Source organism: Terrapene carolina, unplaced genomic scaffold, assembly GCF_002925995.2.
Source record: "Terrapene carolina triunguis isolate 2854851 unplaced genomic scaffold, T_m_triunguis-2.0 Scaffold42, whole genome shotgun sequence".
NCBI lineage: Eukaryota > Metazoa > Chordata > Testudines > Emydidae > Terrapene > Terrapene triunguis.
In genome coordinates, this window is record NW_020664393.1 from 13,239,949 (window position 1) to 13,253,831 (window position 13,883).

Below are 13,883 nucleotides of genomic sequence, written 5' to 3' on the forward strand. Positions count from 1 at the left end.
CTTGTGTCTGTATTTAATTAATTGTTAAAACACCAAAACCCTCTTTTCCTTCTTCCATTCCGGATACACCAATTGTGGGAAAAGAAGGGAGGGGTAGTGACATAGGAGCTCCTGCTCTGCCTCTGCGCCACTGGTATGAGCCTTCCATGGCTGGTTACACTAGTACTGCAGCCTGGTTCAGCTGTGGCAACACCACACTTGAGAATCTGGTCCCTGAATGTCAACCTGTCACACCCTCCAAAAATGGGACCTGTTATCAGGTCCTCCATGTTTAAGTAAAATCGTTACAATTTAAACAGTCACTTTTCTAGCAATAAGCCGCAGTTATCAGGCCAGCAGTTTGTTTACAATTTGTCATAGAATCTAAGTTCTGTGAGTGGTACAATCCTTCACCTACTTCACGGGGCTGATGGGAGGTATACTTAATAAAAAGCTATTCTGCTCTGAAATGTGAGTCTCTAAATACATGGCATTGCATGTGCCCATGATCATCTGTCCCCAATTTTCTTTTTATCAAATGTGCTCAGTTTACACATAAAGAGATGGGTTTTTTTATTTTCCTAACTGCAGTCCTGCAAACTCAGCTTGGGATCTGAAAAGTCAGCTGGGTTCTCTCTTTGCCATGCATCATCACCTGTAAAAGGTTCAGCAGCTGAAATTATCCTCTCTGCTCTGTGTAATCCCCTTGCCTTCACTGGCCTTGCACAGGTGCAACTGGCCTTGTAATTGGAATTTAGTAGATGATCTGATGCCCAAAAAAGTATAGAATCCTGTTTGATTAATCGATTTGGCTTTGCAGTGGTATTGTCAGTAACTAATAAAAAAAAAAATCTAAGTCCAGAAGCAACTGGTATGATCACCTAGGCTGACCATATGCATAACAGGCCATAGAACCACACCCATCAGTTTTGGCATCCAGCCCGTAACTTCTCTTTGAGCTATAGTATTTCTTTTAGAAAGATGTCCAGTCTCAATTTAAAGGCTTCAGGTAATAGAGAATCCACCATGGCCCCAGGTAAGTTGTTCTAGTGGTTAATTGTCATAAATGTATAAATTTATATAATTTGCAGCTTATTTGTAGTAAAATTTGTCTCACATTACAACAGTTGGATCTCATTATGCCTTTTTCTCCTAGATTGAAGAGCCCTTTACTATCAGAAATCTCTTTCCCTATGCAGGTACTTGTAGATCAGGGATCGGCAACTTTTGGCACGCAGCTCGCCAGCACATCCCTTGGCCCGCGCCGCTTCCCGCAGCCCCCATTGGCTTGGAGCAGCGAACCGCGGCCAGTGGAAGCCGCGATCGGCCAAACCTGTGGCAAGTAAACAAATCGGAAAGTAAACAAACTGGCCTGGCCCACCAGGGGGCTTGGCCTGGCAGATCATGTGCCAATTGTTGCCGATCCCTGTTGTAGATTGTTATTAAGTCACCTGTTCACATTCTCTTGGATAAACTAAATAGACTGAAGTTCTTAAGCCATTCACTAAAAGGCATTTCTTCCCAGACCTCAAATAATTCTTGTAATTCTCTTCTGAACCCTTTCTCCTGTTCCAGCATTCTTTGTGAAGAGTGGCCATCAGAGTTGGACAACAGTATTCCAGTAATGGGTCTCACTTATGCTGTAGGGAGAGGTAATACCATCTTCTTACCCCTACTTGATACTCTTCTACTTATACATCCAAGGATTGCATTGCTCTCTTAGCTAAGCATTGCACTGGGAGCTCATGTTCAGTTGGTTATCCACTATGACTTCCAATTCCTTTTCAGTATCTCTGCATTCTAGGATACTGTCTCTCATCTTATGTGACTTACATTCTTTCTTCTAGATGTATGACTTTGCGTTACGTTGTGTTAAAACACATTGTTTAAATGAACCCGCCTTACCAAGTGATCCAGGTTGGTCTATGTAAGTGATCTGTTCCCATCAAAATTTACCATGTGATGGGGTTTATTAACCCACACTAGGACTGAAGGGGTTAAAGAGCAACTCTAGGCCACCCTGCCTAGCCACACCTGCAGGCCATGCTCCAGATGGAGCTGGAACTTAAAAAGAAGCCACACAGCTCAGAAAGGGGCCTGACAAGGCAGGGAGAGGAAGCTGCCCTAGGAACTCCTTGTAAGAGACGCTGCAGCAGCCTTATCTTGGGAAACGAGAGGCTGTCTGCCTGCTGGTTCCAGACTGACTGACGGTGGAGTTAGTACCTTTTTCTATTATCATTTCACTACAAGCTGCAAAACTTGGACAATAGAGGGGTGGTAAGAAGTGGCCCAAGGAGGGTAGCCATAAGGTGCTCTGGGGTGCTGGACCTTTGGTAGCCCTTACAGTACCCTGGGCCAGAGCCTGGTGGAGTGGGAGGACCTGGCCTCCCCTACCAACCCCTCTTTTTGCATTCAGAAGGGCCTGATCCCCTGGCCACTAGGCAACACTTCCAGCGAGCACTAACCATCACATACCACTCCACTCATGTTTGCCGATCAAGTTTGCAGATGACACAGTGATTTTATATTTTCTTCCAAATCATTGATAAAAATGTTGAATAGCATCAGGCTTAGAGCAGCTCGCTGTGGGTGCCCACTAGAAATACCCCCCTAGAATGATAATTTCCTAGCATGGATTTATCAAGAACAAATCGTGTCAAATTAACCTAATAGCTTTCATTGACAGGGTAACAAGCTTCATGGATGGGGGAAGTAATAGACTTTAATATAGCTTTTGATATTGTCTCACATGACTGTCTCATAAACAAACTAGGGAAATACCACCTAGCTGAAGCTATTATATGGTGGGTACATAACTACTCTCTGGGAATGGTTTTCCAACCAGTTATCAGTGGTTCACAGTCAAGCTGGAAGGGCATAACAAGTGGGGTCCTGCCAGGATCAGTTCTGGGTCCAGTTCTGTTCAATATCTTCATTAATGATTTAGGTAATGGGATAGAAATTACTTATAAAGTTTGCAGATGATACCAAGCTGGGAGGGTAGGATTAAAATTCAAAATGATCTGGCCAAACTGGAGAAATGGTCTGAAGTAAATAAGATGAAATTCAATAAGGACAAATGTAAAGTACTCCACTTAGGCAGGAACAATCAGTTGCACGCATACAAAATAGGAAATGACTGCCAAAGAAACAATACTGCAGAAAGGGAGCTGGGGCGCATAGTGGATTACAAGTTAAATATAAGTGAATAATATAATACTTGCAAAAATAGAAAACATCATTCTGGGACGTATTAGCAGGAGTATTGTAACCAAGACACAAGAATTCTTCCGCTCTACTCCATGCTTCTATGGCCTCAACTGGAGTATTGTGTCCAGCTCTGGGTGCCACATTTCAGGAAAGATGTGGACAAATTGGAGACAGCCCAGAGGAGAGAATCAACGATTAAAGGTCTAGAAAACATGACCTATGAGGGAAGATTGAAAAAGCTAGGTTTGTTTAGTCTGGAGAAGAGAAAACTGCAAGGCGATATAACAGTTTTCAAGTACATAAAAGGCTGTTACAAGGAGGTGAGAGGAAAAATTGTTCTCAACCTCCGAGGATAGGACAACCAGGGCCATCCCTAGACATTTTGGTGCCCTATGCAGCCCCTCTGCGGGGGGGGAGAGGGGTGTCCCCAGGCCTCCGCAGGGTGGGGCTGCACCCAAGGTCTTTGGGTGGCAGGGGGGAAACCACCCCCCAGCACAAGCCGGCGGAGCAGAGCGGGCCGGGTCCGGGTCGCTCCACTTCCCGCCACCCGGTGAGTGCAAGGCGTGCCTAACCCCTGCTGCAGTCCCCCGGGACATAGCTTACGGGAAGGGGTGGAGTGGGGGCGGAGCAGGGGTGGGAAGAGGCAGGGCGGGGGCTTTGGAGAAGGGGTGGAGTGGGGGCTGGGCTGTGGCAGAGCAGGGGTGGGAAAAGGGGGGTTGGGGCGGAGCAGGGGTGCGGGCTTTGGGGAAGAGGCGGGGTGGGGGCGGAGCAGGTGCAGGGCAGCTTTGCTGGCTGGCTCAGCCAGCCGGGGGATCGGGTTGGCCACTGGAGCAGCATGCAGCTGCGTAGAGCACCAGGAAATTTGGGACAATTTGGTGCCCCAAAGTTCCTGGTGCCCTATGCAGCTGCGTAGTTTGCGTATGGGTAGGAACAGTCCTGAGGACAAGAAGCAATGGGCTTAAAATGCAGCAAGGGAGGTTTAGGTTGGACATTAGGAAAAAGTTCCTGTCAGGTGACTAACCACTGGAATAAATTGCCTAAAGAAGTTGTGGAATCTCCATCACTGGAGATTTTTGAGAGCAGGTTAGACAAACACCTGTCAGGAATAGTCTAGATCAAGGGTTCTCAAACTGGGGTCATGACCCCTCAGGGTGTCATAAGGTGGTTACATGGGGGTCGCAAACTGTCAACTCCTTGGGGCTGACAGCTCCCAGCCCCCATTCAATTAAATTACCCCTCCCATTTTTAATGTGTAAGGGGGGGGGAATGTCACACCCCTCAGCTTGCTGTGTGAAAGGGGTCACCAATATAAAAAGTTTGAAAACCACTGGTCTAGATAATACTTAGTTCTGCCATCAGTGCAGGGAACTGGACTAGATAACCTGTCGAGGTCCCTTCCAGTTCTATGATTCTACGATTGCAAAGTTCTTATGTCAGGTTTGAAGCTGTGATGGAATAAACTGCTAGTCTGCAAAATCTCTTTGGAAATTACCCAAACAGCTTTGGGGTCATCAGTCCTTGTTTAGAGCTCCCTTGTTAGAAATCCAGTTCAGAGAAATGAAGCAGGATATGAAGCCAAAATGGAGATGTTTCCAGGGTCTTTTATACCCTCTGCCATGTGGATGGAATTTTACTGTTCCAAACAAAGCCCACAGCATAGTTTGTGGAAAAGTACAGGCACAAGTTGGAGTCCAGGGTCACATGAGGAAGTCACATGCCCTTACATGGCTTTGATGACTCTCAGGAGCAGCCATTGCCCACTTGGAGGCTTAGGAAGACTTGCTGGGCAGTACGAGTTTCTTCTGTGGCCCATTGTGCGAGTCAGTTGCCTTTGAGGAACCATCAACACAAAGCTGTCTGACTTCAATGTAGATTTTTACCTGATGGGTGTTACCCCAGGAACAAACACATTTGGGATACAGATCTATAGCCAATATTCATAACTTCAGATACAAAAATGATACATGCATATAAATAGAATAATCACACTTTGCAAATCATAACTTTTTCATTGACACTTTACATGACATATTTTGTAGAAGTTTTGTTGTAATTGTCTAACAGTGGTAGCAACAGTGATATACATGGTCACATTTCAATCATACAGCATCACAGTTGTCTGTAGGGTTCCATTGTTGAAGCTGATTTTTGTGTCCAGGAAGTTGATGCTAATGTTCCAGAGAGAATTTAATGGACGGGTGGTGGTTGTTGAAGTTGTGGTGGAAATCTATGAGGGAGTTTGTTGTCTGTCCAGAGGATGAAAATATCATCGGTGTATTACAGGCATATCATTGGTTTCATGGTGCATTTGTCCAGAAATTCTTCTTGACTCATGAAGAGTTGGCTTATTAGGCAGTCACCCTAGTATTCAGGGCTGTTCCCATGGTCTGGACAAAGTGTTCGTTGTTGAATGTAAAATTGTTATGAGTGAGGATGAAATTGATGGGTGTGATGATGTGTTTGTGGGGGATGAGTTTGTAGATTTTCTCTTGGGGTTGTTTGAGGGAAAGATGGATATCCTTAAAGATTTATCTTTTTATAAATTGTTTTGTGGGGCCTCATTAACGTAGTCATCACAATTGAGAACTACGATGGTGCCCCCTTTATCTTCCGGTTTGATTACTATCGTGTGGTCAGATTTCAGGGACTGTATATCTGTCTTCTTGGTGGTGGAGAGATTGTGGTGGATGTGATGTTTAAGGATTTCATAGTCAATTTTTTTTCTTGAAACAATCAGTGTAATGATCAAGAGTGTGCTTTCATCTGCTCCGTGATGTCTGGTCAGATTCTTTCTTCTTATGATTGCCAGTGGAATGGTGGTAGTTGTGAGTGGTGTCATCATTGTTGTGAAAGAATTTGTTGAGGCTACACAATCTGTTCCACCTTGTATTTAGCAGTGACACTCTGAGTTAGTTTCCCAGACCTGAAGAAGAGCTCTATGTAAGCTCAAAAGCATGTCTCTCTCACCAACAGAAGTTGATCCAATAAAAGATATTACCACACCCACCTCTCTAATATCCTGGGACCAACACAACTACAACAAGACTGCAAACATAAAATGAACACACATTATTTAAAGGTGAACTGTAACCCTAAAATGAAATTTGAGTTAAACAAAGAAATTTGTTCTATCTGCCCCCACCACTATGGTGTGGGGTCATTTAGCAGCTAAGTTTTAACTTACCTTTAAGAAGTTTACTTTCCCATTCTGTGAAATCTTTTTGAACATCCTGGTTTGGGAAAGGCATCCTAACATTCATTTTTGCTATCAGAGATTTCACAGCTCTTGTGGGTTGCATGACTTTTCTAGTCCAATGCTGCTGCAGAGTGATGCACCTTGGGCAAGCTAGAAAGTCTTGGGCAAGCTAAGGAGTATCAGAGGATTTCTTAGGGGCAGAAAAGAATGTGTAGGCATTTCTGTGGCCTTGTTACCACAGCATCTTAGCCCCTGACATAAATTCATGAATTTACCAATGTAACATCCTGTATTATTACCATCCCCATTTTACAGTTAAGGAACTGATGCATAGTCAAGTGTCTTTTCCAGGGTCACAAAGGAAGTCTGTAGCAGATCCAGGAATATAGTTTACATCTCTTGAGTCCCAGTCCAGTGCCTTATCCACAGCTCATTGTAATGCTAAATTCACCCACAGCCTGGTTCAAGTACAGTGTTGGTAATCAGATGGCCATGAATGCCAATCCTAGCTCTGTCACTGGCTCAGTCTGTGGCCTTGGTCAGGTCACATCCATCTTATTGCTTCAGGCAGTGCCGGCTCCAGACACCAGCCCAGTAAGCAGGTGCTTGGGGCGGCCAAGGGGAAGGGGCGGCACGTCGGGCTCTTGGGCAACAATTCGGCGGCGGGTGCCTCGGTCCCTCTCGGAGGGAAAGACCTGTCGCCGAATTGCCGCAGCGCGGTGGAGCTGCAGCCGATCGCGATCGCGGCTTTTTTTTTTTTTTTTTTCCCCTGCCGCTTGAGGCGGCAAAAACCCTGGAGTCGGCCCTGGCTTCAGGTTCCCCCTCTGCAGAATAGGGCTGATAACACTCACATGAGTGGTGTGAGGAGTGCTTAATTAGTTGTGAAGTGCTTTGAACATGTGAATCTGTGTTTAATAAATGTTATTAATTATTTCTAATCTTGACTCCATTTTATTGTTAATTTTGCAGTTTGCCTGTAACTGTAGAAGAAACCCTTTCTAGATCACTTCTTGCAATGACCATCTTACTCACATTCGAGTCAAAATGATAGTATTTAACTGACACATTCTAGATTATGTGGTACTGAAACTTCTTTAACCCACAAACCAGATATGGTCACAAGAAGTCATCTAGCAAAGTAAAAATGTCTACAGTTTGATGTCTCTTCCCTTCTCATAATAATGTAGTTCATTAATATTGTTACTATCCTGGTTGGATAAAGATTTAGTATTATCCCTGGAGAGTAGAAAAAGCCTCCAAAATACAGTACTTGTATGAAGTGAATTGAAAAATACTATTTCTTTTGTTTTTTTACAGTGCAAATACAGTGCAAAAATAAATATTAAGTGAGCACTATACACTTTGTATTCTGTGTTGTAATTGAAATCAATATATTTGAAAATGTAGAAAACATCCAAAAATATTTAAATAAATGATATTCTCTTATTGTTTAACAGTGCGATTAATTGTGCAATTAATCGCGAATAATTTTTTTAATCGCTTGACAGCCCTAGTTTAAAGTTACAGGAGATCTATACAGATCATCCCGAATGAGTGACAGTAAAATCTCTATACCACCTTATGGTACTTTGTATTTTTTTTTGTATCATATTGCAGAAAAGAGTTATTCTAGAACACTTTTTAGTTTTAAAATTATATTGAGACTATTTTTGTATCCTTTGGCCTTTTAAACTCATGTTTCTTAGTTACCATGTGCAAGCCTCGAAGTGACAGAAAAATTAGAACTGGTATATTCTAAATTGATCATAAGTGTTTTTTTTAATAAATCCAGGTACCACAATTTTATGGTATGGTATCATGTGACCAGCTGGAGTTGAATAGTAGAGGCTTGGGATCCCAGATCCTTTGTGGAGAAAGTGGAGAGCAACCGAATACTAAGAAACATTCTTTTAGAAAATAACTGATTTTTTTGATGAGGGAAGTGCGGTAGGTCTAATGTACTTGGACTTCAGTAAAAAGCAACAGAGGGTCCTGTGGCACCTTTAAGACTAACAGAAGTATTGGGAGCATAAGCTTTTGTGGGTAAGAACCTCACTTCTTCACTTTACTTGCATCTGAAGAAGTGAGGTTCTTATCCATGAAAGCTTATGCTCCCAATACTTCTGTTAGTCTTAAAGGTGCCACAGGACCTTCTGTTGCTTTTTACAGATTCAGACTAACACGGCTACCCCTCTGATACTTGGACTTCAGTAAATCATCTGACACCGTAGCACATGGGAAGTTATTAGTTAAACTGGGGAAGATGAGGATCAGTACAAGCATTGTAAAGTGGATTAGGAATTGGTTAAAGGAGAGAAGGCAACGGGTTGTGCTGAAAGGTGAATTATCAGACTGGAAGGAGGTTACTAGTGGAGTTCCTCAAGGATCGGTCTTAGGACCAGTCTTATTCAATATTTCTATTAATGACCTTGGCACAAAAATCAGGAGAGTGCTCATGAAATTGGCTGATGATACAAAGTTGGGAGGCATTGTCAATAGAGAGGAGGATCGGAATATTATACAGGAAGATTTGAGTGACCTTGAAGATGGGAGTGACAGAAATTAAATGAAATTCAATAGTACAAAATGCTAGGTCATTTACTTAGGGTCTAATAATAAGAACTTATGCTGCTAGCTTGGGGCTCATCATTTGGAAGTTACAGAGCAGGAGAGAGACCTGGGTGTGTAGGTTGCTAACAGGATGAGTATGAGCCAGCAATGTGATGTAGTTATGAAAAAAAGGCAAATGCTATCCTAGGATGTATTAGAGGTATTTCCAGTAGAGAGAGAGAAGTAATAATGCCATTGTAAAAGGCACTGGTAAGACCTCATCTGAAATACTGTGTACAATTCTGGTCACCTGTGTTCAAGAAAGATGAATTTAAACTGAAACAGGTGCAGAGAAGAGCTACTAGGATGATCAGGGGAAAGAAGGGCCTATCTTATGAGAGCAGACTGGAAGAGCTTGGTTTGTTTAGTCTAACAAAAAGAAGGTTGAAAAGGGATATGATTGCTCTTTATAAATATATTAGGGGGAGTTAATACTAGGGATGGTGAAGAGCTACTTAAGCCTATGGACAATGTTAGCACAAGACCAAGTGGATATAAACTGGCCATGAAAAAATTCAGGCTGAAAATCAAAAGGTATCTAACCATCAGAGAGGTGTCAAGTATCAGAGGGGTAGCCGTGTTAGTCTGAATCTGTAAAAAGCAACAGAGGGTCCTGTGGCACCTTTAAGACTAACAGAAGTATTGGGAGCATAAGCTTTCGTGGGTTAGAACCTCACTTCTTCAGATGCAAGTAATGGAAATCTCCAGAGGCAGGTATAAATCAGTATGGAGATAACGAGGTTAGTTCAGTCAGGGAGGGTGAGGTGCTCTGCTAGCAGTTGAGGTGTGAACACCAAGGGAACATCAGAGAGGTGTGGTTCTGGAACAGCCTCCCAATAGGAGGGGGAGGGGCAAAAAACTTAATTAGTTTTAAATGAGAGCTGGACACATTTATGAGTGTAATTGTATGGTGGGGGTTGCTTGTGATGGTAGGGTGCAGGGCTCACTTCTGGCTCAGAAGGCCGGACTAGATGATGTGGTGGTCCTGTCTGGCCTTAAACTCTGTGACTGTGTTGTATAACCATTGATGTTTTAAATGATGGACTTAAACAGCAATGAAAGACTAGATGTGCAACATGCAGTGATTTCAGTGGGTCCAGGATTTCACCCCAGAGTTTTAGACACAGTTGTCTAAACGGCATTCACAAAATCTGCATGTATTCCTACTATGCACAGATTTATCCACAGCTGCACCTACAAAATAGGTCATTCCTATGATTCTACAGAATGGCACAGCTGGCCATTCAGAATTCCCTGCTATATGTTTATAAATGACATGGTTCTTCATACATGGCAAGAGGTGCAATTATGCTAGATGCCCATCTCGCACACTTATTGGGAGGTATTTAACATTTAAAAAAAAACCACCCTAGCTTTGCTACCTGTTCCAATGCACACTGCAAGGGTAGGAATGCAACTGGCAGATCTTTACTGCCGTTTTAATACAACCCAAACGAGGGTAGATTGCAGTCAGGTTTGTTTACCAGATAAAACACACAACAATGGTTGATTTCCATTTTCTCAAGCTAAAGCCTAAACACATGACCTGGTCCAGGCTAACTGTGTAATGTAATTTATAGCTTCGGGGGGAAATTAGCTATCAGAGCAGAAAGCTGCTTCCTCCCCCTGGAGAGTAAATCTTTCCAATCCAGCCATTAATCTGGATCCTCCCCCCTCCGCCTAGTAGCAAATGCCAGCATGTCCCTTTAGCACGAGGGGAGTTTTGCCCTTTTCCTGTGCCCTTCCCTAGCCCGCGCTGATGGGGAGAGAACGGTTGCTTTTCGGAAGAGGCTATCGGTGGGGGAGGACAGGAAGGGGACAGGAGAGAGCGGTGTGATTTTTAGTGCCCCGGTATTTTGACGCTCCCAGGAGCAATGACATCACCCAGGCTCCTCGATGCGAAGAGACAAAGGCGAGAGGCAGCTGCAGAAGGAGGCTGCTGCAGAGATCACCACGGAGACCCAGCACCGCTGCTCCATCCCCTCCTGGCCCGCTGCTAAGCCGAGCGTGCCGGCTGGCTCCAGAGCAGCCCTTGCCCATGCAGACTGCCCTGGCGAGCGGCGAGGGGAAAGGGAGCGGCAGGCAACGCGCAGCATGCACTGGGGTGTTGGGTTTGCCTCCTCCAGGTCCTGTGTGGTTGAGCTGAGCCGGAATCAGAGCCTCACCCTCGGCTGGTGTGCAGGATCCGAAGAGCACTTCTCCTTTTATGGGGACATCATCGCTTTCCCTTGGCAGGATTACGGTGGGATGATGGCAGGGCTGGGTTCTGATTCGTGGTGGAAGAAAACCCTTTATTTGACTGGGGGAGCCCTGCTCGCTGCCGCGGCGTATCTGCTACATGAACTCCTGGCAATTAGGTGAGAGACAGGGAGAGAGAGCCTGGGGCAGGCTGCAGCAGGGAGTATTTGGAATAGACGCTGCAATGGGAATAGGAAATAATAAGGCAGTTCTGATCTGATGGGAATGCATTGTACTCGACTTCACCCCTTGAGAAACTGACACAATAACAACGAGCAAGGCAGAAATCAGGAGTCTTTTGTAATTATTTGTGTTTACTGGGCATTTCAGAGCTTCAGCTCTGTAAGGATTAATGTCACACCAGTAGATACATCATTCTTAAAACCCAAGTGTCATAGATTCTAGGGGAGTCAACCACAGGGCACTTTTCAGAGATAGTTTTAGCCTTATCTGGAAACATCTGACTTGTCTGGCCTGTGTTTTAAGGACAGGGCTCAGAATTAAACCAGTGGGCTTTAAAACAAGAACTACCTTCATTATGGACCCACCTTACTCTTAGATCTTGCCATTTTAGCTGCTTTGCAAAAAATTGTTTAATAGATCATCATGTATTAAACCATCTTCACCCAAACTACCAGTATGTTTAAATAAGACAACTCTGCATAATAAACCTCAGCATCAAATTAAACATACTGGTCAGTGCTTTTTTGGGGTTGCTCAAAAATCTAATATGAAAATGCATATTTAAAATGATGCAGCATCAACTGGTTATACAAGATCTCTTGGAAATAAGAAGAAGCCACAATTGTTTTCAATGTAGTATTGTGTCTGGTTATGATCTCTAGCTTCATAATGGTGTGAGTAATAGGGAGCATGAGAGCAGGAATAGACACAGGAGTATGTTTGTCATAGACTGAGATCTGAAGTAAACAGTTGCATATGGTGCTGCAGTTTGTTTACAAGGATAGTAAATCATCTCAGAAAATGGTGGCTTTAACTACTGATTTCCCAAGGATGTACCTGGAAATATACTGTCCACAACAGAGGTGATATATTACTAGTACACTGTTTTAAAGAAATCAGTGAGAACAATCTCAGGGGATTTGATATATGTACACCATAGAAGTATGGTGGAGACTAACATTATGAAAATGGAATGGAGATGAACTTCAGACCACTATGGGCCCCAACCTGCCCTTCTTACTCAGCTAAGTCTCTCATTGATTTCAGTGAGGACTGCATAACTGGGTCCTAAATGGTTACTATGATCATTGCACAAGACAGCTGTTTGTGTAATGTAAACAATGGCAAAACACAGAAGTTATTTCTGGATACAACATTTTCAAAGAAATAAAGGATCAAAGTAGCCCTGTACTAATGAGCTGCCATGCACAACATAAGGTAAACAAAGATAATGTTGCCATTGATAACCTTTTAATAACACTAGCACTGAAAGATATATTTGCCTTATATATTTTATGCGCTTATTTTCATTCAGCTTACAATAAATAACTGTATAAACATAATTCTTGGAAAATACTTGAATTCAGGGATGTTTTTATCATTTAAATTTCGTAGATTATCTTGCCTCTATTCTTAGGAGAGATTTACAGAATGAAATTACTTCACGTAGCTATATTTTAAAAGATATTAAATTTTCTGGAGAAATGTGTAGATGTGATTTACTGGTTCAGCAAATATGTGCCATCTGCACAGGCTATTAGTAATGTTAAATCTGTGTTTGAATGTTTCAATATGTACAGTATATAAAGGGATACTATGAATGTATTAAATGATTTAAAATCAGACATTTTAAAATGTGTAAAATTTGGCAGTCAAATTGCAATTGCTAGTGGCCAAATTTTAAAAGCAAAGCAAACTAATATAATCTCTGGCAGTTCAGAGCTCATTTTTGAGAGATTAAAATCATCATCATCATGCTAACCAAAACTGCACGGGCTGCTGTCTGTGATGTGCAGTGCAACCCTATGCTGTACAGCATCTTTCATGGACAATATATCCCAAATGCTTCACGGACTGAAACTATTCAACACAATGTATTGTATCAAGATAGTGTGTGATGATTCAGTTAAGGCCTGGAGTCATAAAGGGGGTGATTTCCAAAGGCATAAAGAGCCAGTAAGCACCTCACTCCCTTTGACACATGTGCCTATGAAAATCTCCCTTAAAGTCAATAACCAAAGGCAGTTACTGTAAGAGAAATTTACAGGCCAGAGCAAAGAAGAACAGATATGTTTTTAGATAAGAAATCAACAGAGATGAAGACTGGATGAGGTGGATGGAAACTGAAACACTGTTTGAGATGGCAGAAGCATCAGAGCAGATGGCTTTTACACTAGCAGTTGCAAATTTGTGTGAAGGCACAGATAAGAGGCCAGTGCTAGACAAGTGCCAGAGGTGCAGGAGTGTGCATAAGAGACAATGGGCCTTCTTACTCCTTTGACTTGCTCCAGTTTTACACCTGTACAGCCACATTGACTTTGATGGATCTCATGGAGCTTGGGTCAAATTCTGCTCTCGGTTACACTAGTGTAAATCCTTTGGAATCCTCTTGATTTGCCTCAGTGTAATTGAGAGCAAAAGTTTGGTCCCAAGTCCAGGAGGTAGATTGGAGCAAGTCCATGGTGGG

General features: G+C 43.0%; 1 protein-coding gene across 1 annotated transcript in view; it reads left to right on the plus strand.

Annotated features, from left to right (window-relative positions):
* The first annotated feature begins 11,089 nt into the window (after window positions 1-11,089).
* Window positions 11,090-13,883, plus strand: part of FAXC (failed axon connections homolog, metaxin like GST domain containing) — a 36,622-nt gene continuing 33,828 nt past the window's right edge. The window contains exon 1 of the mRNA XM_026652911.1: window positions 11,090-11,352. Within this exon, the coding sequence (XP_026508696.1) occupies window positions 11,090-11,352 (263 nt within the window). The remainder of the gene's footprint in view (window positions 11,353-13,883) is intronic.